Source organism: Pogona vitticeps, chromosome 13, assembly GCF_051106095.1.
Source record: "Pogona vitticeps strain Pit_001003342236 chromosome 13, PviZW2.1, whole genome shotgun sequence".
Taxonomy (NCBI): domain Eukaryota; kingdom Metazoa; phylum Chordata; class Lepidosauria; order Squamata; family Agamidae; genus Pogona; species Pogona vitticeps.
This window is the reverse complement of record NC_135795.1, coordinates 20,654,606-20,676,403: the sequence shown is the minus strand read 5'-3', so window position 1 is coordinate 20,676,403 and position 21,798 is coordinate 20,654,606. Positions and strand designations below refer to the sequence as shown.

The following is a 21,798-nucleotide window of genomic DNA, read 5'->3' as shown; positions in this document are numbered from 1 at the left end:
AGACAAGATAGTGGAGGGAGAGGAAGGGAGGAGATGACAGCCAGCTGGGAAGGTTCAAAAACCTGTCCCAGAAAAGGTGGCATAAGCAGGACCACATCAATGGATCCAAATGACAAGGAATTCAGATAAATCATTGGCTTCCCAGGTCACTTGGCAAGACTTGTTGGCCCATCAAAGGGGCTGCCTGGAAATGGGCAGAATCTTCTTCTTGCTCAGCATTTTTAGGCAGAGGTTGGAGAGGCCTCTGTCAGAGACAAGGGGATTTCCTGCTTGGTTGGTATGTGTGTGTGTGTGTGAACTCCCTGATCCTTTAGGGTCCCTTCCGCCTCCAGGACTCTTTGCCAGTCTCATCATCATCAAAACGGCCAGTCAACCTGCTGGTTCTTAGGTTTTGGAAGCTGTAAATCTATCCAATAGGGTATTTTCCCTCTCTGGACCTTTGGGGCCGCTTGGCCAGAGCCTGTCAAGCTAAGCCAATCCCTGCCCTGGAGGAGCTCAGCGATGGGCAATGACAGGGGGGAAAATCAGACGAAGAAGGAGACAGAAAAAGCCAGGACGGTTGGATGAACTGAGAACACGGCAGAGCCTTGAAAAGCGGCTTGGGTAGACTACAGCTCCCAAGAGGCTCTTGAGAGATTCTATTTTTGGACATGTAAAAGAAACAAGAATTGGCCGTCCTTGCTGTGTTCCTTGTTCCCTTTCAATGAGCGACGGCAACCTCTGCGAGGCATATTTGAGACGTGTTTGTGCGGCATGGCTGACTGCCGAAACATGTCGTGACGGGCAGCTGCCAGCGTCTACGGTTCTTGACCAACGCCTCGCCTTTCTTGGCGGTGCCTGTTACATAAACAGGGCTCAGCCAGGAGTTCTCTGAAACCACGTGGTTTATTATCTATACGGTCAAAAGTATTTCCAAGGCTACAGTTGTCTTTAAGAGCTGCCAGGGCCACCCAAACATGGTAGAACGATCTGGCGCTGCGGTTCTTTCCTGGACAAATGCAGAATACGCCCCACCAGATTTGGTGTCTGAAAAAAACATTCTAAAGGAGCTGAATTGTCCGTAAGTCAACCAGGAGACAAGGCGTCTTGCAGGAAAGCAAAACTAAACTGACCAAAATAAGGACCCTGATGTTTGTGAAACACGAGCAGTAACAATAGAAACAACAGCGCCCGACAGGTGTGACAGCTCTACACTAGGGTTGGAAAAGCGTGACATTTTTCCTGGTTACAGACATTTAAACATTTTACTTTGCCTTATCGCTCAAGGTTTTTTAAAGTGTGGAAAGTTACATTTTAAGTACCCTGCAGCCTATTTTTCAAACTTGTTTGAGACAGTTTTGTTGCTTTTTCTTAGTGCAAGGCAATGTGGAAATGTTTCAAATAAACCAAGCAAGCCGGCACCCCAGAAATCATTGCTCCCTCTCCCCTCGCTAGGAAGATAGAACAGGAAATTTCAGCTGGCTGAGACTGTTACTCAAATCACAGTAGCCAATTCAGGAAGAATTAAAAGAAAAGCCACCCCTGGTTCCCTGATTTCAGAGATTAAATGTGTTTAAAACACAGGTATTTATATATTTTAAAAGGTGGCTGCCTAAATACTGTACGTAGTTCATACTCCTGCTGTTTTTGCTTAAATTATTATTCGTTTGATTTCAATTGCATTGGCTTTGCTTATGTATTTGCAATCCTTTTTGGGTTGATTTGGAAGCCAAAGAACAAAACGCAGCCCTTCTGGATGAGATATCTATGTGCTGTGAAAGATCTATTGATCGATCGGGAAGGGTGCCGTGAGGGCATGTGGGTGGCCTTCTTGACAGCACACCTGCCAGGTGGTTTCCTTGAGATCTTGAGTCTGAACCAGACTTCAAGCCCACCCTTGAAAACAAGGAGGGCGACCCTTTTCAGGGTTTTGAGATGCCTCCAGGGTCCTTGTCGGTCAGCCTGACCCCCAACACCACACCGGCAGACCCTCTCCAGTGCTGGATCCAGACCCACTAAACCTGGTCCGTTCCAGAGGCCCCCCTAGGGTTGGTTACCCCCAGATGGGTCTGAAGGCAAGCGATGTGTCCCAACAAAACCGGCTGCCGAAGTTCCTCGAGGCCTCCCCAATAAGGCTTCCTTCGTAACCCGCCACAAGATGCTGCAACTTAGGTGGGGTGGCTTTGTTCTTTCCAAGGTTTCCTGTCTTGTAGATTCTTGTTGATCTCCCTGAGGCATGGGGCTTGTTCCTGGTGGGAGAGGGGAACCCGGCTACCTGACATTTGAACAGCGGTGTGGTTTTTCCGGCACATTTTATTTGCACCTTTGGGGCTGTCTTGCATCCAGAGAGAATCACAGGCCCAAAGACGTAGCTTGCTTGCCTTGCTGGGAAATGGGTCTTCTCCCCCCACCCACCCCCCTTTGCCCTTGCCAAGCTGGTGTGGGCGCTTCGGCTTCCCCTCCTGGATCCTTCCTCCTCGGTTCTGGCTGGCCCTCCCTCTTTCTGCATCACCGGCCCTGCTTCTGTTCCCATGGCAACGGACCAGGAGGGAGGACCTGGTGAAGCCACCGCTGCTGCTGCTACTGCAGCATCACTTCTCTGTAGAAGTGGGAAGGAGGAGCAGCGGGAAAAAGAGGCCAGCTGTGAGGATGAAGCAGGTGGGGAGGAGGGAAGCCGGGCGGTGGGGGTGGTAAATGATGGGGGTGTCTGGATTATGGGCTGTCACTAGGCCTGCAAAAAGGGTGTGTGTAGGGGGGGATGTATAGGTATCTGGGGGGAGACTCGCCCTGTCGTCAGAGGGGAGCCAGTGAGGAAGTCGTGGGGCCTTGGGGAAGAATGAAGTAGGCTTGGTGGTGGTGGTGGGGTTCTTGGCAAGCCAGAAGGGGGTGTGACACCCCGAGATATTAAGAGGGCAGAATGAAGGCCCTCGTTGGAAAAGGGAAGTGGCAGGAAGAGCTGCCTTTACGTCATGGAAGCCAGAGATGTCTCTGGGAGCGTTTCAGGTAACTGCCGGGCTTTTCTCTTAAGAGCCCCCTCCGTTCCTCTCACGTGCCCCCACCCTGCGAGAAACAAGATCACCGAACAGCGTTAATCATATTTATTGGGAAGGTGTGTTTTCCCTCCCCCTTTGTGGATGACCTCGTCTTGTATTGTGTTTTGATTTCCCCCTAAACCGGTCTTTCCACTAAGAGGACAGGCCCCCCCTAAGCAGCACATGCTGGGGCTTTCCAATCAAAGTAATGATTAACTCCTGTTCTCTCAGCAATTAAGATTCTGAGTTGGCGTTCGGCCGAGTATTCTGCACAGGGGCCAGTCCTCTCCTCTCTTTTCCCTATCAATCCCGTTGGCGTGAGTGCTTTGCACCATAGGTGCGGTTTTTATTTTGGAATATTTTCTAACAACCTGGGGTGGAACTCACCAGCTGATGTTGTCAAACACGAGAGGCTCAAGATCTCTTTTCTGGTCAGAAACCCATTCATATATAGGCAAGACAGGACAGGGTGGTGGGTTTTTTTTTTTAAAAAAAGAGAAAAACACCTATATTTCAGAGTGTCCACCCTTCTGCAATCTAGTTTGGAGAGATCCTTTCAAAGGTCTTGGCCAACTTTCTGCTTCATGTTCTTCTCATCACTCCAAAGCATTAATTGGACACCATGCATGTCACTTTATCCTTTGTTCTTTAAAATCCTTATCCTGTAAATAACGAGTCCTCCAGTCCAGTAGTTCTTAACGTTGGATCCTTCAGAATTTTTTTTACACTTTTGCTTTCAGAACCCAAGTAGAGAGGTTAAACAACGGAAAGGCCAAAGGCTGGTTGTATCGGTTTACCTTAAAAGGGAGACACAGGGCCTTAAATCTTAATATATACAGTATATATTCCTTTATTTACTGGCAAGGCAGTGGGGGAAGATGCTTCCACATGTCTCTGTCTTGGCTGCCAACTTCCAGTTGCATACTGGTTACTCCATCCACACTGCCTGTCTTGTCATGCGTCTTTCTCGTGCGCGTCTACCTGTCTTTTCCAGACTTCTACGGACGACACAGAGGATGTTTCTCTTGATTTTGGAAACGAGGAGGAGCTGGCATTGAGCAAAGCAAAAATCAGGTAAACCCAGCAGGAGGTTGATGAAGTGAGGGATGCATAAGCCGTGGTGGATCAAATACGTTTGCTCTCGACGTGCAGCCTCCGCACTAGGCTTTTAAAATTATTCTTGATAAAAGGAACAAACTGGTTAGTGGGCTTAAGTAGAAATCTAGCGGCAGGTGGCTCCTGCAGCGGGCACGCTTCCGTTGGTTCCTCCAACAGGCCCATCTTGTCTTTGCTGTTTTGACAAACAAACACTATCTGGAATTCTTTGCCAGCCCTTCTTGGAAGTCCCTGGTATTTTTGGATAGACTCCCATCGAGATACTACGCGGTCTGACCCTGCTTTGCTTCCAAAGGGGGCTTCCGTGATTCAACAAACCAACCCACCCAGTCATTTTGATTAAATGTTGCTGCCCTGCTGCTAAAAGCCCTCGAACCTACTCAGGGATTTTTGGTAAATGATATTTACCGTGACAAATGGCTAAATGAAACCTTGCCGTCTCTCTTGGGTGCATACGTATAATGAATGTACTGATGGGTACTCATTTTACCAACCTCAGAAGGATGGAAGGCTTAGTCAAACTTGAGTCGGCTACCTAGGACTGAACCCCAGGTCATGAGCAGAGTTTTGGCTGCAGGACTGCCGTTGAACCCCCGCACCATGAGACTCATTAGCCTATATATACTTTGTAATGTCACTTATATTGTTTTGACATGGCAGGCTGTTCTCCCGGCTGTCTTACTGATCAGCTGCAAAATGGACAAGGTGGTTGCTGCTGTTGTTAACACACCACCTCAACAGGAGTTACCTCTGATACCAAAAGCACAGGAGAATCGCACTATTTGTGTCTTGCTTTAGGGAGCTTCCTGGTGGTCAAGCAGTGAGGAGACCCTGCAAAAAAAGGGGCTTTTTAGACCCCTCCCCGTTTTGACCCATTTGAGTGCAGGCTGCACCACAATGCCTACAAAGCTGCAATACCCACAACTTTGTTGACAAAGGAGCTGCGTCGGCCTTCCTTGTGGATGGGAAGGGAAACTGTGTGGTTTCAGGCTTCTGTCAAAAACATGGCTAGATGCAACCTAGAGATCCCTGGGGAAATGAGAACGCTGGGCTTTGGTTTCAATGCAGAGAGGAGAGAGAGAGAGAGAGAGAGAGAGATCTTTGGCGTGATGGCAAAGAGATTGTTATTTAGAAATGCAAAAATTATTAAGTTCTTTAAAAGATTGAAAAGGGCTTTTAATTAACAAGAGCACACTTCTTAAGCCACTAAAAGCTACAGATTTTCTAGGAGTAAGAAGGAAAGTCCTGATCTAACTGGGAATCTCTTTGGCACAGAGGGTGACTCTCCACCTGACTCGCTAGAGGTGCCAGGTTCAAGACCAGCTACAGGATTGAACCAGACTGTGGGATATATTTATTTTTTCCTCCAAACCCTTGGTGAGCCTTGGTAGGCTGAGAAGGAATCAACCGCTTCTCCCCTCTCCCCTGAGAATTTCAAATTAAAAATCTTGGAATTATACTCTCGCTCTCGCTCTCTCTCCCTCACGCTCTCCTAGGCACCCCCTGGCCACCTTCTTCCATCTCTTCTTCCGAGTGAGCGCCATCCTTGCCTACTTACTCTGTGACTGGTTCAGCCAGAGTTTCGTCGCCTGCTTCGTCATCATCCTCCTTCTCTTGTCCTTCGACTTCTGGTCTGTGAAGGTAAAGAGCCCTCTGGCTGGCCACAAATTCTTCCGTTGGGCCCCTTTGGTTTGCCATGGAATGGGGGGGTGGACGTTACTTTTTCAGGACCCATCAAGCAGTTGGTATGACTTTAAAAAGTAACTTTTCCAAGTGTTGTGTCTCCCCCATACAACTCTGGATGCTCCCTGCTATTTGGGGATAGCAGCCTTTGGACTCAAATTTTCAGATTTCTTTAGTCCCAGAACACAACGCGACAAAATCCTTTTTATGAGGTCTCTAATCATATATTGGAGCGAAGGGATTAAAATCCGAGGGACGGTTGTCCCCTTTAAGATGGCGCAGCTGAGCATGCCCAAAATGTAGACTAATTGACGAAATGCCTATTTCCCCCTCTGAATTGCCAATGGTTTTTTTTTTTCTTTCTGTCCCCTCAGAATGTGACCGGACGGCTGCTGGTTGGCTTGCGATGGTGGAACCAAATTGACGAGGATGGGAAGAGCCACTGGGTGTACGAAGCAAAGAAGGTAGGCCCCGAAAATGACTTTTTCCTCTAAAGAGGTGTGTGTTTAAGTCCCTTTTCTCCTGCGGAGTCCAAGAGGCCACAGTTGCAGGGGATGCAAACGTTTTATCTGCTCCCAAATGACGAAGAGATAGTGACCGGACAAAGTCTCTCCCCCCCCCCATCCGCCCCACCCACAACCTCCTAGTTTTAGAGGTGAAGATCACTCAGTTTATGGGAAGCGATTGGCTGGGTTGCTCGGTGGTTTAAGTCTTGGGTTGCAGACAAAGAGGCTGGGAGTTCGATTCCCTGCTGCGGCTCCTGAGAGAAGAGCCAACCTGGGTAGCCCTGGGCCAACCGCCCCCCCCCCCAGAGCTGCCCCCAGAAGAAGGGAATAAAACCACTTCTGAGCATTCTCGACTTGGAAAGACCCTGAAAGGGGTCACCGTCAGAGTTGACTTGCCGGCACATGATGATAATGATAATGATGATTAAACATAAATAAGCCTTCAAACCACACACCATACGCCAGTGAGGTTCAGGAATCAGGGCACCACCCCCAACTCTCATGATAATTACAAAGTTTTAACCCCGGCTTCACGGTCTGCAGACCGCATGGGGCAAACCAATGTTTTGAAGCGGCTCACATGATTTTTGCTTTGTTTGAAGTTTTGGAACCAACATAGCTACCAGATTCTAAGGAAGTTTATAGCCACATATGAGGAAGCGAATCTATCTTCTTAGAATTAAGACTTTACGCTCCGCTTGTTCCCATTTCTGCAGAATTTTTCTGGTGTGGTTTCTGCAAAGCATTGAGCTGATACCTCCCCCGGCTCTCCTTTCCTGACCCCCCCATCTCCCTCCAGGTCCCTTGCGCTGGACCTGCTCCCACAGAAGCAGAGGCTCGGATCTTCTGGCTGGGCTTGATCATCTGTCCCGTCATCTGGACACTTTTCTTCTTTAGCACCTTGTTTTCGCTGAAGTTGAAATGGCTGGTAAGGAGGAGGAGGAGGAGGAGGAGGAGGTCCCGCTGGCATGAAGGGGAAAAAAAGAGCAAGCGGTTTGAGCTCTTCTCGCCCACACGGCAGTGTTTTGCAAGCACTAAAGGTGGCTTTGCGAATAGCCAAATCTGAAGGCCTGCAGGGCAGCCATATTATTGAAACTCAAGAGGAGAACCGGCTGGCTCTCACCTGCGCCTGGGCACGACAGCAGATTGGGGCCTGTCTCAAGCACCCCAAACGCTGAGAGTTAGGGCGTTCTTGAAAGAAACAAGAAAAATAAATGTGACTTCCAGTGACCAGGAGAGAACTCATTCTCCAGCATCTTCTAAGTGGGTCCCACAAGATTCCTGCAGATCTAATCTCACCTGGACTTTACCAGGTGCTCCTCCCCCCTTTGAGGCAGAACATGCTCTTGTACAGCCAGAAACATACACTATGTAGCTCTAAATATACTTTTTAAATATCTATATTGCATATAGATTGATATATATTGATCGATATTGATTTAGTGTGTGTGTATACACACACACACACTAATCTATATAAATCAATATCTATCAATCAATATATCCGTATCTATCAGTCCATCTATATACAATATAGATATTTAAAAAGTACATATATAAAAACCAAGCAAGTTCAGATTCACAAGAACCAGACTTCTTTCCCCCTTGCTGCCTTGTGTAGTTGTGACACACCACAGTGGGGCCTAAGAGGCTTCACATCGATTTATGCCAGGTAGGGCTACCTGTTCACCCGGTACAGAGCATGGAACAGCATCCTTGCTTTGGACCGCAGCTTCCAGAATCTTGTACACTTCATGGAATGCCTCATCAAGACACCTGATTCTGGCTGCCTGGGATTTCCCTCATCCCCATATCTTGCATTTAGCATGCTTTGTTTTGTGACCCGTCGCTAAAAAGTCAACATGGGTTGAATTTGCCCATCTTGACAGCCAGGGTGCGTCTCTCCAAGGAAATGTCATTGTGGGAATTAGAACAGGCTACTGCAGTCAACACACATCACTATGTAATGTCTACTGGGCCCTTTCTGGGTCTCGGCCGTCTCCAGTCTCATTGGAAGTACTGTCCAGACCAGGTGTGAAATGCAAGACAGACTCGGAAGTCTGGCTCAAGGACGGACTGATCCTTCCACCCCATGTTTCTGTTTTGTTCTAGGCGCTGGTGATAGCGGGCATCTGCCTCCAGGCTGCTAACCTCTATGGCTACACTCACTGCAAACTGGGAGGCCTGCAGAGCGCCCAAAAAGTCACCTCGAGGTTTCCAGGAGAGGAGATGTTCCAGAGGGTGAGTGGCTGCAGTTTGTGGGGGCAAGAGCCGTTCAGACAGACTGACCATTGAACTATATCCCACCCCCCAAGGCAGAAGCAGGAACACGGGTCGCAGTGTGGGTACAATGAAAACATTGACCTTTTTATGGTGTGGTGTTGCCAGGGTCCTGAGCACACACCCCCCCCAGTACTCTCAGGATCGGCAAACTGCAGGCCTTCAGATGGATGAACTTCAAAGGCCATTTCTGCAGCCCTAGATGCTTTACTGCTCACTTCCGAGAAAAGCCAGTCAGCAAAAAATGACATTTTCTCCTCCTCGACTCCGTCAGGAGTGCTGTTCTGTGTGAATATGGGGTGCAAATCCCCCCAAAGGAAACTAGAAAAGGGAGTAAGGCTACAGGCCACTTCCACTTGCGACTTAAAAATAATATATTTTTTTCGCTTGTTTGACGGCCCTTGGTGGAAAGCCGTTAGTCCTGAGGGCAGATAATTGAGGGTGCATCTCCCCAACCCCTCATCTAGAGTTGTTGATCCCTGATGAAGCCTAGGCAGCATGAAAGAACGGACTAACTCCCAAGGTGCTAGTCCACGGTGGTTTGTTCAGAAGCAGCTTTCGAACCAAGGTGAGGACTTGGTTCCCTATCATTTTCAAAGCATCTGACTGGTCACGAGCCATTGGGAAGACATAAAATTCGAAGTGAAGAGAGAGGGAGGGTGGCATGCCACAGGCGAGTCACGACGACGCTCTTCCCACGGGGAATGTAATTTTTTTAAATGCCAGGGGAAGTGTCCAGTGCAGTCAGTCGCACGACTGGGAACTTGTGATGGGAAACCCGCTCCACAGTGTAGGAGGACCCCGGAGCCGACAGGACACCTCTGCTCCTAGAAACACAGAAACCTCAGCCTTCCCTGCATCCTCTTGGAAGCGGGGGGGGGGGGGGGAGAGATCACTTGCTCTTGCAAAGCAGACTTCTAACACGGCATGGGAACAGGGCACTGCTGTCTTCCCAGGCTGGTTCCCATTTAGAGAAAGGTTTTGACGCAGAACTGGGGTCATCCGGAACTGGTCTTTGGGTGGTGGTGGGGAAAGGATTGTTGCCAATGTGGCCTCCATGGTGGGGCGGACGGCTGTGAGCTAGTCGTGCCAAGAGGAGGAGAAAGCCAGCCGTTTCTGTGCAGCAGAAGAGAAGGGAAGGAGTCGATGCCATTCAGTCACCGACAGTGGGAGGGGGGGGGAGGCTGAGCAGCACTCCGTCCACTCCTCAAATTGTGTGGGTTGAGCACGACACACCGGCAGAACCTTGTCTGCCCCGCCAGCTGCTCATTCTGAAGGGATTTGGGCTACCGGGATCCAGACACACAACCGATTTTATTTATTTTGCAGGAAATGCCGGATGAATTTCAGAAGGCTGTTCGGAAGGGAATGGTAACACGGAACCACTAGAGGGAACCAAAAAAAGTGAACGACTATGGGGTCAGGAGCATTTGGAAGTTACCCCTCCTTGCGCTAAATCACAAATAGTTGTGTTTTGCTTCAGAAGCGTTGTTGCAACCGCAGAGAAGTGCAACGGGTTCTTGCTTTCACATCTTCTGTTCGCACCCAGCAGCCCCCCCACCCCACCCTCACCCCAAGCCAGGCACCAATGGCAATCCCCTCCAACCAACCCCATCCCCAGCGTGAGATTCTGCATCTCTGACTGACTGGGAAGGAACTGAAACTGCCTCCTTCACCCACAACAAAAACCCCTTGTTTTTCAGAGTCATCAACTAAACGGTCTCTCCGGACTGGGGCTCTGGTCGCTTTGCCAAAACTCCCGCCAGAAATCGGCAGCTGCTCCAGAACCCGGCAGAGCGGCTGCCAAAAGATCTGGTTCCGTCCTGATTTCAATCCACAGCATGCTCTCCTCACGAGTTAGGTTGTCTTTTTTACACACTAGGGGACAGAACGTGTCCTGTTTAGGGGGGGGGGACACCTCCCAGCTGCTGACTTTAAGCCCATCAGTGGCTCCCGGTGCAGGCAGATACAGCCTGTGGGTCTTGGCCGTCACAAGGCAAAGTACCAAGGAAGAACAAATTGTGGGCAGGCACATTACGCTAATAATAATCGTCACATGCCATCAAGTCAAATCTGACTTACAGTGACGCTTTTCAGCAGTTTCGAGGAAGAGAACACACAGATGTGCTTTCCCATTCTCTCCTTCTGGGGCCACCACCGGGACTGTGCAGCTTGCCCAAGGCCACCCAGGCTGGCTTTTCTCCTGGCAGGCATGGTCGTGGATTTCAACTCTTCACCTTTCGTCCTGCAGCCAGATTCCTAAAGGACTGAGCTATCCGGCCAGCTCTATGCTGCAGAACGTTAAAAATAAAACTAACCATCTTCTATTTAAATTATCCCCCTTAAACGTACATCTGTATTATTCCAGAGAGAGACCAATGCCCAGGAAACCTGAGCTCACGACAAACCAACACTTAATACAATGGACAACTCTGCACTGACAAAAACAACCAAAAAATGCAGTGGGAGCTAAAAGTGACAATAAGGAACACTCTGTACACAGGGAGATGGAGATGTTAAATATAAACAGACCTTGCATTTCACAAATGTCTGGTTTTACTGTTGAAGATAGTTGTCATTAAGGATAATGAGAGGCGAGCTGTCCCCTCTGGCAAAACAATGCCCCTTCTGAAAGAAAAAGGTGCGATATAAATTTTGTAAAAAGCAAAGTAGCACTTGTTACTCAAGTTTAATTGGAAAAAAGGCTTCATATATTTATTTTATTAAATTTATTTATTAGATTTCCACCCCGCCCCTCTAGACTGTGTCTACTCGGGGCGGCTTACAAATAAAAGACAAATATATTTCTGTAGCAAGAGGCTTTAAAGTGTTTGGTGCTTCACTAGGACTTCTAGATTTCATGCACTGCTCAAGTGTTTTCTTCTGGCTGTCTGCCGTTATGGCTGCAGTAGTCCTGGATTCCTGCAGGAACAGAGAAGGAGAGGTTAAGTCTGCTGCTTCCTCACAACCTTCATGTCCTAGAGCCTGGAAACCCAAATCCATGGGGATCCCTTGTCCTCTAAAAGAGGGCCACAGCCAGTCCTTCAGTCTGCGTCTGGATGAAATGTTGGGGAACATGCATGCACGCACGCACGCACACACTCAAACATGCACCATAAAGGTTTGCAGCAGAGATACTGCTGTTGGATTGCACCCTGCAAGCTGGCCTACAACCACGTTCGTCACCCAATCACTCTGAAGGGCCCTGTTCACTACCCACCTTGAAGCAGGAAATCTAAGTCTAGCTAATTTTCTTTTTGCAAAAGGAGCAATGAGATTTCTGCTCCTAATTAAGCGCAGGTGCTAGAGTGTTTCTTTCTTTCTTTTTTTAGAACCAAGCTGGAAAAGTTTTGTTTCTACTAAAACATCCAGAGTGCCCTAACCAGCATTTCAGATTTGCAGCCCAAGAGAATACCACCTCTGGGTTCTGAGACTAAAGCTTTAAAGCTTTACTCATTTGGATGACAGCTTCCAGAATCTCCACCCAAATTGTACTGTCGCTGCAGTTCAATGACAGGGAGCAAACTTTTGGCTATTAGACGTTTGCAAAAAAAAAAAAAAAAAAAAAAAAAAAAAAGTCATGTTGGAAACCGGTTACATCTCACTCAATCTGGTAAAGATTCTTTCAGCACCCAGAAATCTATAGCCTAGAATGGTGTGAAGAGGTGTAAGGCAACGCGGCTCTCAGGCCAGTTGCTGGCATCTCTGGTGGCCTGAGCGGTGGTGGAACCTGGCTGGCTTCTCGCCCAAAAAGGAAATGGCCAGCTGCAAGACTCTTGGGAGGGGAGAAGGTTCCACTTGAAGTTTTGCCCCGTCAGAGACAGCTTACGTAGGAAAGACACTCCCCAAGATTCTGGACTCACTTTGGATGATGTTTCTGTAAGATGATGCAGCTGGAGAATTTGGCACGGCGGAGAAGAATGACTGTCCTTCATCACAGCTTTTTCCTAGCAGAGGGACAAAGATAAGAACAGAATCAAGCAATGTCTAGTGATGGTTGCTGTGGGTTTTTCAGGCTCTTTGGCTGTGTTCAGAAGATTTTTCTTCCTAACGTTTTGCCAGTCTCTGCGGCCGGCATCTTCAGAGGACTGGAGTCAGAATGCTGTCTGCTCTGTCTCCTGTCCTCTGTCAGCGTTCCGAGTCCTGTCCTCTGAAGATGCAGGCCACAGAGACTGGCAAAATGTTAGGAAGAACAACCTTCAGAACACGACCAAAGAGCCCGAAAAACCCACAACAACCATCAGATCCTAGCTGTGAAAGCCTTCGAGAATAAAATGTCTAGTGAAATACACAATCACTGTTGTTTTTACAGTTGTGTTCAAAATTATTCAACCCCCAATGCTGTAAAGGGGTTTAGGGACTATAGTGTACATTTGGAATTGTATTCAGAATGAAATCCTACAAGGACGTTTTAAAGAACCAAATGCAACTAAAATAACATCAATTGTTTATGTAATACAGTAGTAAATGTTTCTTTTGTGGTTTCTTCATTGCCACAATTATTCAACCCCTTAAAGACTACCACTCTGAAGAAGAGAGGTTCATTCAGGTGTTTTCGTTCAGGTATTGAAAACACCTGTGGATGTCACCGAGCACCTATCAAGCATAATAAGCACCAATTAGGCAGCTTTAAAATGACTGTGATACTCAGCTCCTTCTAGACATTTACTGGTGTGGTTACAAACATGGTGAAGTCAAGAGAATGGTCCAGGAAGACAAGAGAAGAGGTGATTTGTCTTCACAGGAAGGGCAATGGCTATAAGAAGATTGCAAAGAAGTTAAACATACCAAGAGACACCATAGGAAGCATCATTCGCAAATTCAAGGCAAAGGGCACTGTTGAAATGCTACCTGGTCGTGGAAGAAAGAAGATGCTGACTTTGACTGCTGTGCACTACCTAAAGCGTAGAGTGGTGAAAAGTCCCCATGTGACTGCTGAGGAACTGAAAAAAGATTTGTCAGATGTGGGTATAGAAGTTTCAGCTCAGACAATAAGGCGCACACTGCGTAATGAAGGTCTCCATGCCAGAACTCCCAGGCGCACCCCCTTGCTGTCTCCCAAGAATAAGAAGAGTCGACTGCAGTATGCCAAAAGTCATGTGGGCAAACCACAAAAGTTGTGGGATAGTGTTCTGTGGACTGATGAAACAAAATTAGAACTGTTTGGGCCCATGGATCAACGCTATGTTTGGAGGCGGAAGAACAAGGCATATGACGAAAAGAACACCTTGCCTACTGTGAAGCATGGTGGAGGGTCAATAATGCTTTGGGGCTGTTTTGCTTCTGCAGGTACAGGGAAGCTTCAGCGTGTACAAGGTACCATGAATTCTCTTCAGTACCAGGAGATATTGGATGAAAATGTGATGCAGTCCGTCACACACCTGAGGCTTGGGAGACGTTGGACCTTTCAACAGGACAATGATCCCAAGCATACCTCCAAGTCCACTAGAGCATGGTTGCAGAGGAAAGGCTGGAACATTTTGGAGTGGCCATCGCAGTCACCAGACTTAAATCCGATTGAGAACCTCTGGTGGGACTTAAAGAAAGCAGTTGCAGTGCGCAAGCCTAAGAATTTGACTGAACTGGAGGCTTTTGCCCATGAAGAATGGGCGAAGATACCCGTAGATCGCTGCAAGACACTTGTGTCAAGCTATGCTTCACGTTTAAAAGCTGTTATAACTGTAAAAGGATGTTGTACTAAGTACTAAGATTGAATGTCACTTGGGGGTTGAATAAAAACTAATAATGATGTGAGCACAGAAAAGACATTTGTGGTTATTTCATTATAAACTTAAGGTTATATTTCTCTGACCTACAAGTGCCTCTGTCATGTAAATGTAAGCAAGATGACTGAATGATCAAAATCAATGTCAAAATGGCCAAAACATTCAATTTCAGTGGGGGTTGAATAATTTTGAACACAACTGTAGCTCAATACTGTCACTTTTGCCTTGCGCTTCTTTATCTTCCTTCCAAAGAAGCCCACGATTCAGGAATGGGCCACCTGGGGTGGGAAAAGGTGGCGCTTTTGCAACACCACTATCCTCTGGGTGGCAAAAGCAGGGGTGAAGGATGATGAAGGCTGCAGCACAAGAGCACACGGAGGGTCACAGCCACCCATGCTGATGGTAAAGCTTTGTTCTCGCCAGTATGCACTTTTAGACCAAGCAGGTCGAGTCTGACTGCATTTGACAGCAGGAGAGGACGAGCAAACACGAAACAGTGTCCCGGATCCCACACTAACCTATTTGAGGATCCAAAGGTATTTTCCCCAGTAGAGGCACGTTTAAACTTTTGCACATTGCCTCTGCACCTCCAGTCGTAGGCGGGAATATCTGCGATTCTTTCTGTGGAAAGAAAGCACCATTCAGGTTTTTTTAAAAATAGGCTGGCTTATTTAATCTCTTGAGGTATTGCTACTTTCTTTTCCATTCTGACGAACCACACCTGATCAAAACAGAAGCATATGGAACATTTTCACCTTATATAAATGCCCCAGATTCCCTCTGCTCATGCTGTTATGTACTGCCAAGCTGAAACCGACATATATTGATTCTAATAAAGGATTGAAGGCAAGCAGAATATTTAAGGACTGGTTTTGCTGGTGCTACTCACCCCATGTGAGTTTCCACGGCCAAGCACAAATTCAAACCCAGCTCTTAGCCTGTCTCTCTACCTGCTACACCACACTGAGTAGCCAGTTTCAATGGGCAACCCTTATTTAAATGTTCAAGGCTCCCAGATGGCGAGATGACGTCTTAAGTTCCAAATAGTCCTACGAATGATTACCTTACACTTTGGGCAGACAAAGCCACTCATATTTTCGACAACTCCTACGATGGGCAGCTTCACTTTACGGCAGAAGTTGATCTCTTTCCGAACATCCTGTAGCGCCACTTCCTGTTTAAAGCAAAACAAAAGAATTTCCCCACAGAACGTGGATCCATGGACGTGTCCCACTCATTCGAAAACTTTTCCTACTCGGGTTTCCCTCCCCAGCGTAAAAACAAAAAAGCAAGAGAAGCAAAGCCATCCGTTCCTGTTAATATAGCCCCCACATACACACCTTTTCCTATTAAACTCCTCTTGTGCAGTTCCTAGCAGCCCTATCCAAATACTGGTTCAGCTCTCCCTCCTATCCATACACAGGGACATTTTCCACCTGGCCTCCTCAGGCTCTGGAAATTCAAGAAACTCTCCTCATAACCCTGTTCTGTACCCAGCTTGTAGTTGGGGAGGGGGCAAGGAGGGGCCCCAGAAAGGTTTCATTTCTGTAAAATTATGCTATGGAACCATGAAATCTTAACCATGAATTATGATAGATTCTATTAAGACAAGGCTGCCCCCTGCAGCCAGTTTTGGACAAAACCACACAGCAGTGAACCTTATTTAATTTACTGTTGTTATATGTACACAGGTGCCAGAGGAAAAGAAACTCCTGTCAGATTTTTGATTCTATTTCTTTTAAAAAAATTAATTCTTTTTAAAATAAAATACAACATAAAATATTTAAGCCAATTGTATTCTATTTCATAAGCTATTATAATTCTTCAATTAGGTTAGTGGCAGTCCAGAAAAGAGGGCTAGCTTAAGAGGCTGAAGCAGACAAGAGGGCTCTGGATCAGGGAAACGCTTCTTAGGTTGATTCGCCATCCCTTCCATCTTTGTAAAGGAATGGCAGTGACCGCTTCACAGGGATGTTGTGAAAGTTTTTTTTTTGTGCAGCTAAAACTGAGATGACTGCAAAAGAGGAATAAATTATTGCAACAAGGGAATACACTGAAGTCAAATCCATGCTCACTTCTCCAAAGGCTCCTCTCTACCCCAGCCAGTTCAAACTGGGAATTTTGTTGTTTTTAGATTACAAAGAATTGGTACTGCAAAGAAGTAGGAAAATTCACCTATAATCAAACCATTTTTTCCTATTGAAGGTTTAAAAAGAGAGGGCGGGTGTATAGCAAGACTGATTTGAACTCCACTGAATTTTTCATAGTCATCTTTGCTAGCCACGACTGAAGGTCGTGCATCATACCTGAGGGGTGGTGATGACCACAGCACCATCTATACCAGCGCCGCCAAGATACTGCACGATGGATAAGTGCTCGTCTGATGTTCCTGGAGGCGTATCCACAATCAGGTAGTCAATTTCGCCCCAGTCCACATCACGGAGAAACTGCTTAATCATACCTTTAAACAGGAAATGCGTCATTAAAGAGTGTGATTGAACTGCAGCCTCCTTTTAAGAACTTTTTAATAGAACCATCGGATGGCACAGTGGCTTAGGCATCTGGCTGTGGAGCCAGAGGTTCCAAGTTCGATTCCCCCACTCTGCCTCTCTTGACCGGGGCTGGATTTGATGATCCAGAGGGCCCCTTCCAGCTCTGCAGCTCTAGGATTATTATGATATTATCATTAAGTTATCTGGAGCTCATCTTTTCCTTTGTCCAGATTAGATCATGCATTGATCCAACTTCTTGCCCTCTTCCTGTGGGACGCGAGTCTGAGAAGCAGGTCAAACCCAATGCCAGTCAAAACATCCACTTCAAAACTTAGAATTAAATAATGCCTTCCAGTTTGCATGGTTTCCCCTGGAAGCAATATCCAGTACACAGACAGTGCCCTCAGCACGTGACCTGCAAGTACAAACCGTTCTTTTTAGGGCCTCTCCAAATCACAGCATCATCAGGACTGCTGAGCAGGAACCCCACCGACATAACTCCTAAATTTTCTTCAACATACTGAAAAACAGAAAATAGACATCTGGTGCACAAGATACAGAATGGAGTGTAACAACTGCAGATTCTGCATAGTAGCCTTATTATTCTAGTGTGTTTAAAGTTGCATCTCTTTGTCACACAGCAAGAGAGTACGGTTATATCCAACCTGATTTTACAGGTAGCCGCTAGGTAGTGTAACAATAGTTTAACACAGACAAGGCAACCGGATTAACTAGAATATCTTTATGAAGCAAGAAGAGGATTAATGGATTTATTTAATTTTTTAAAAGAAAAAACTCACCACTGGGGACCATCCAGAACCGCTTTGGTGGACCTGCAAATAGGAACAATTTAAGACACAATTCATACATGTTGCTAACTGGACCCGAAGTGAAGTTCAAAGGGGTTTCTATGTTCACAAAGCCAAAAGCTCTGCTCTTTATGGCTGCACAGTTATTCTTGCAAAAGTGTTCAACAAAAATGCAGAGCACAAGCAAGGAAAGTCATACAAAAAAATCAGACATTATTTTGGATTCCTGAAGACTTCCTACCTGTTCTCCTTCGAGGCCCATGATTTTTGGAATGGAGGGGCCACAAATGTCAATGTCCAGCAGAGCAACCTGAGGAGGGGGAGGAGTGGAAAATGTGTAGCCTAAGACCTGAGCAATATTATATCAGTGCTGACATAAAAACTATACATTAAGTTTATTAGTGCCAGACGTTTTGTGTTTCTGGATTGCAAGTCTGAGATTCATCAAGCAGCACAGTCGTAGCCTTTTATCACTCTTAAAAATCTATACACAGTATTCTGAATACGTACAAACATCTGGCTTTCAAAAATTTCATTTACCAGTTGACAATTTGGCATTTGAATTAAACTGCCAGCACAATTTTCAAGTCCCGGACTTCAAAATGAATCCCCCAACCCAGTCACATGTTGTGGTTACAGCCATCAACAGCTGGTGAAGGAAAAGCAGTAAAAAAACACAAGCACAAAAAAATCACAAATTGTTGTGTGTGCTGGTCTGTAAGTCACAGCTTGGCCCACATATGTGGGACAGAAAGATGGTGACAGCGGCCACAGAAAAATCCACACATTAAAATGCATTGTTATCCCTACTTCCAATATATGATACCAAGCTATGTTATGTCATTTCTGCAACTGTTCTTTCTTGTTGACACAATAATAATAATAATAAGAAATAACTGTCTCCCTGGCCTATCCGTTCATTACAACACAATTCTGTAGCGTTTAAAAGTGATTTCCCGAAAAACAAAACTCCACACACCTGTTTGGCGTCATCCTCTGCTAAGCCGTGCGCCAACTGAGCGCTGAACGTGCTCTTCCCTACTCCTCCTTTCCCGGACAAGACCAGAAGCTTGTGCTTCACTGTTTTCATTTTTTCTTTGATTTCCTCAATAGCTTCACAGAGAAAAAGGCCAGTCACAGGGTTTGTTTGCAAGGGTTAAAGCACTGCAAGATACACAATCCCTTCCCCTAACCTACATGTTCCGTCCCCATGAATCCTAAGCTTTATGGAGTTTTATCTTTCTACCTATTAAATGATTCCCTTTCAAAGGATTCTCAGCAGCCACCATTCACACTAAATTACGGGAAGAAGGTAGAACTCTACTAGGCGAAAGCTCACAAGCAGAGCCTCTTAAGGTCTGTCCTGGCTCCTGGACTCTGAAGCCTTTATCACTTACGAGCTCCACAGAGCTCAAAGGAGTTTTGTGAACAACATGAAAGGCTAACATGTTCCTTGGGCTTGAGGTTTCATGGACTGCAGCCCACTTGCAGCCTCTGACAGAAGGTGCAGCCATCCACAAAAGTATCTGCCAATTAAAGCTTGTTAATGTTTAAGCTGCCCTCCAAAGCTTTTGGTTGTTTTTGCTACAAAGCAACAGCCTCTGGAAACTAACAACAAGTATTTGAGCACATTTTGCTTGTTTTTGGGGGGTGGGGAGAATTTCTACTGTATTCAGAGGCCCCAAACTATAGCTCACTTCGTCTTGTGCCCTTGGGAAGTACAAGTCTTGCTCCCACGGCAGGCTCTGCTGCAGGCCTAACACACACACACACACACCCCAGCTGGCCCTGTACACCCTGCAGAGATTAGAGAGGGTATTTTTCAGATGAAAATCTCCTTAATTCAGCCACTTTCAAAGGATGCTGGTATCTGGAATCGGGGTGGGTGAATATGTGTCCCTAAACAATAATGCACTTGAATGCCTTTTTAAAGTCATTTTGCATTCTGCCACAAGATTGTTCCAATTCAGCGAGTGGGCTGTAACCTGTAACAAGTTCCTGACAGACTGACAACCTCCCACGTGTTTTTAGTACAGTAACAGTATCATTCATTCAATGTTGACACACTGAATGTATTGATAAACAATTTGTATTGATACACAATTGACTCATAGACCGAATACAAGCAAGTGCTCCACCTTACATTAAATGGCAAGGATTTATCTCACTAAAAACATAACACCCCCTTCCCCCTCAAGCCCCCCCTCTTCCCAAATGGAAACGTAACCTGCCCGGCTCGCCACGACTGGCCCAGCAGCCCGCCCTCCTAGGCCTGAGGCTCCTGCGGGGCCTACACAGCCCACAATCCCCCGCAGGGCTCCCTGAGGGAGGGAGGGAGGGAGGAATGATGGGTGTTGTAGTCCCCCTCCTCCCCGCACACGGCGACGTGGCGCGAACTGTCCTCCGCCCCCGACCGACCGGCCAGCCGGCCGTCCCTCCTCCTCCTTCTTCTCCTCCTTCTCCTCACCCGGGTCGGGCCCCGCCAGCCGCCCGGAGGCGCACAGGCCCTGGTTGGGGCATCCTCGGCAGGCGTCGGCCTTGCCCGCCTGGTCGCTGCCGGTGCCGGGGCATTCTGGGAAGGGAGCACAAGAAAGAAGGGCGTCAGAGGGAGGCTAAGGGGAGAACGGGACCGGGGACACGACCCCCCACCGCCGCAGGCAAGCCCCCTGCGCCTCACCCTGAGGCGGCACGTCCACCAACGCCGGCCCGGCCCCCTCCGCCATGACGGAAGAACAAAACAGTCGCACTTCCGGTCCGTCGCCTCTCCTCTTCCGGAAAGCGCCGGGACAGCCACTTCCGGGGACATCGTCGCAGGGCTCCGGGATCTCCACGATGAAGCCTTGACGCACTTCCGGGAGGGCGGGCCGACTGTCCCCGAGGCAACATAAAGCCCCGCCCTCCCCGAGGGACGAAGGGCCAAGCGTTGCCCGAGTTCCATGCTCCTAGCGCATGCGTACTCTTGAAGGAGGGCAAGGTGGAAAGGGAGAGAAGATAGAGGGCGGGGCATCCGCATGTCACGTGACCCTAACTGGCGTTTACCATTGGAGGGGTCGATGCCCCTCAGGTTTTGTTTTGTGAGGGAACTGCAAGGCTTTTTCTTTGACAGCAACGGGTCCCTTGACACGAGACTACCGTTCACACGTTACATAAGAGGAACCCGGAGAAATATCTGCCCCTTTTGTTCAGTCAAGAGTCTGGGCCTTTTCAAAGACGCAAATGCTTAATGTTCTTTTTATTTTTACGTGGTTAAAGCTTTTTTTGTGGGAGGGAATAAACTCCCCCCCACAAAGTGACACTGTTTCAGCCCCACATCCTCCTCAATATATACATAAACCGTCGAATTAAATTTAGAAAGCAAAGGAGACATCAAATAAGCCACCAGGTCTCCCTCACTATGTAAACCGTCAAATTCAACTTTTTAAAAAGGCAAAACAGTCATTAAATGTATTACCAAGAAGCAGCAAGAACAAAGCAAAATAGTATATTTATTTGAATGCTGCTGTTTTCAAAAATTAAAAAGCTTTCCAAGAATTCCTTCTTAATCCAGTTCCAGGTACTGTACACCATTTCCTTTACGCCAGTGTAAATTGCCCAGAGGATTCTGGCCTTCATGTCTAATTCACCACACAATTAGCAGTCCCTCAGCTTGGCAGCAGCTCAAAGCATCCTAGCCCAAAGAAAAAAAGAAATGCTGCCTTTTGCTTTTGACTTTAATGGAGGGGGAAACAGACCAACCACATTTAAAAATGCAAATAAACCTGGCAAGAACCCACTGAAACACCAGTTAAGGGCAACAGGCTGACGAATTAAAAATAACTCACAAACATTCAAAAAGTTTGGCTCTTTTTTCCCCATCACTCCATATAATGAGATTCACTTATTTAGGCAAGAAAGATATAAGAAAGTGGCATTCCAGAAGCCATGCAACCGACGGGAAAGAAGTTCCTTCCGTGGAGCATTGAGTTACCTTGCCTGATTGCTTTTTAAAGTTTCATTTTATTTTCAGAGGCAATTAGCAAGTCAAGTTTTATGCCATTTTCTTATCAAAATGGCATGCTTTTTTTTTTAAAAAAGTAAGAAACGAGAAGCAACTTGTAGCAAGTTACTAAAATATTATATCCATGACAACAAGTTACTTTCAAGCACTGTAGCAAGTAACAGGAACAAACTGCAAA

General features: G+C 46.9%; 2 protein-coding genes across 3 annotated transcripts; one reads left to right on the top strand and one right to left on the bottom strand.

Moving 5' to 3' along the window:
• The first annotated feature begins 2,508 nt into the window (after positions 1 to 2,508).
• TVP23A (trans-golgi network vesicle protein 23 homolog A) lies at positions 2,509 to 11,408 on the top strand. 2 transcript variants are annotated; one of them, XM_078381319.1, is made up of 7 exons: positions 2,509 to 2,637; positions 4,006 to 4,085; positions 5,624 to 5,768; positions 6,185 to 6,274; positions 7,116 to 7,244; positions 8,429 to 8,557; positions 9,926 to 11,408. In XM_078381319.1, exons 1-7 carry the CDS (start codon positions 2,629 to 2,631, stop codon positions 9,983 to 9,985), a joined length of 642 nt encoding a protein of 213 aa, XP_078237445.1. In that variant the 5' UTR covers positions 2,509 to 2,628; the 3' UTR covers positions 9,986 to 11,408. The 2 variants fall into 2 exon arrangements, with proteins under 2 accessions (XP_078237445.1, XP_078237444.1); XM_078381318.1 differs by having other exon boundaries at positions 2,512 to 2,982.
• Positions 11,311 to 20,456, bottom strand: NUBP1 (NUBP iron-sulfur cluster assembly factor 1, cytosolic). The gene is made up of 11 exons (XM_020808415.3): positions 20,301 to 20,456; positions 20,091 to 20,195; positions 18,603 to 18,736; positions 17,865 to 17,933; positions 17,615 to 17,647; positions 17,244 to 17,334; positions 16,629 to 16,783; positions 15,386 to 15,496; positions 14,841 to 14,943; positions 12,460 to 12,543; positions 11,311 to 11,518 (listed from the first exon to the last, which is right to left on the bottom strand). The coding sequence occupies exons 1-11, from the start codon at positions 20,344 to 20,346 to the stop codon at positions 11,466 to 11,468; spliced, it is 984 nt and encodes a 327-aa protein (XP_020664074.1). The 5' UTR covers positions 20,347 to 20,456; the 3' UTR covers positions 11,311 to 11,465.
• Positions 20,457 to 21,798: the final 1,342 nt, after the last annotated feature.

Coding starts and splice junctions, on each gene's coding strand:
- TVP23A (XM_078381318.1), top strand. CDS start 2,962: ATGTCTCTGGGAGCGTTTCAG. Junction 5,769..6,184: donor TCGACTTCTGGTCTGTGAAG/GTAAAGAGCCCT, acceptor CTGTCCCCTCAG/AATGTGACCGGACGGCTGCT. Junction 8,558..9,925: donor GAGAGGAGATGTTCCAGAGG/GTGAGTGGCTGC, acceptor TTTATTTTGCAG/GAAATGCCGGATGAATTTCA.
- NUBP1 (XM_020808415.3), bottom strand. CDS start 20,346: ATGGCGGAGGGGGCCGGGCCGGCGTTGGTGGACGTGCCGCCTCAGG. Junction 18,737..20,090: donor GCTGGCGGGGCCCGACCCGG/GTGAGGAGAAGG, acceptor TTCTCTGTGAAG/CTATTGAGGAAATCAAAGAA. Junction 17,648..17,864: donor TGGGCCTCGAAGGAGAACAG/GTAGGAAGTCTT, acceptor TCCTATTTGCAG/GTCCACCAAAGCGGTTCTGG.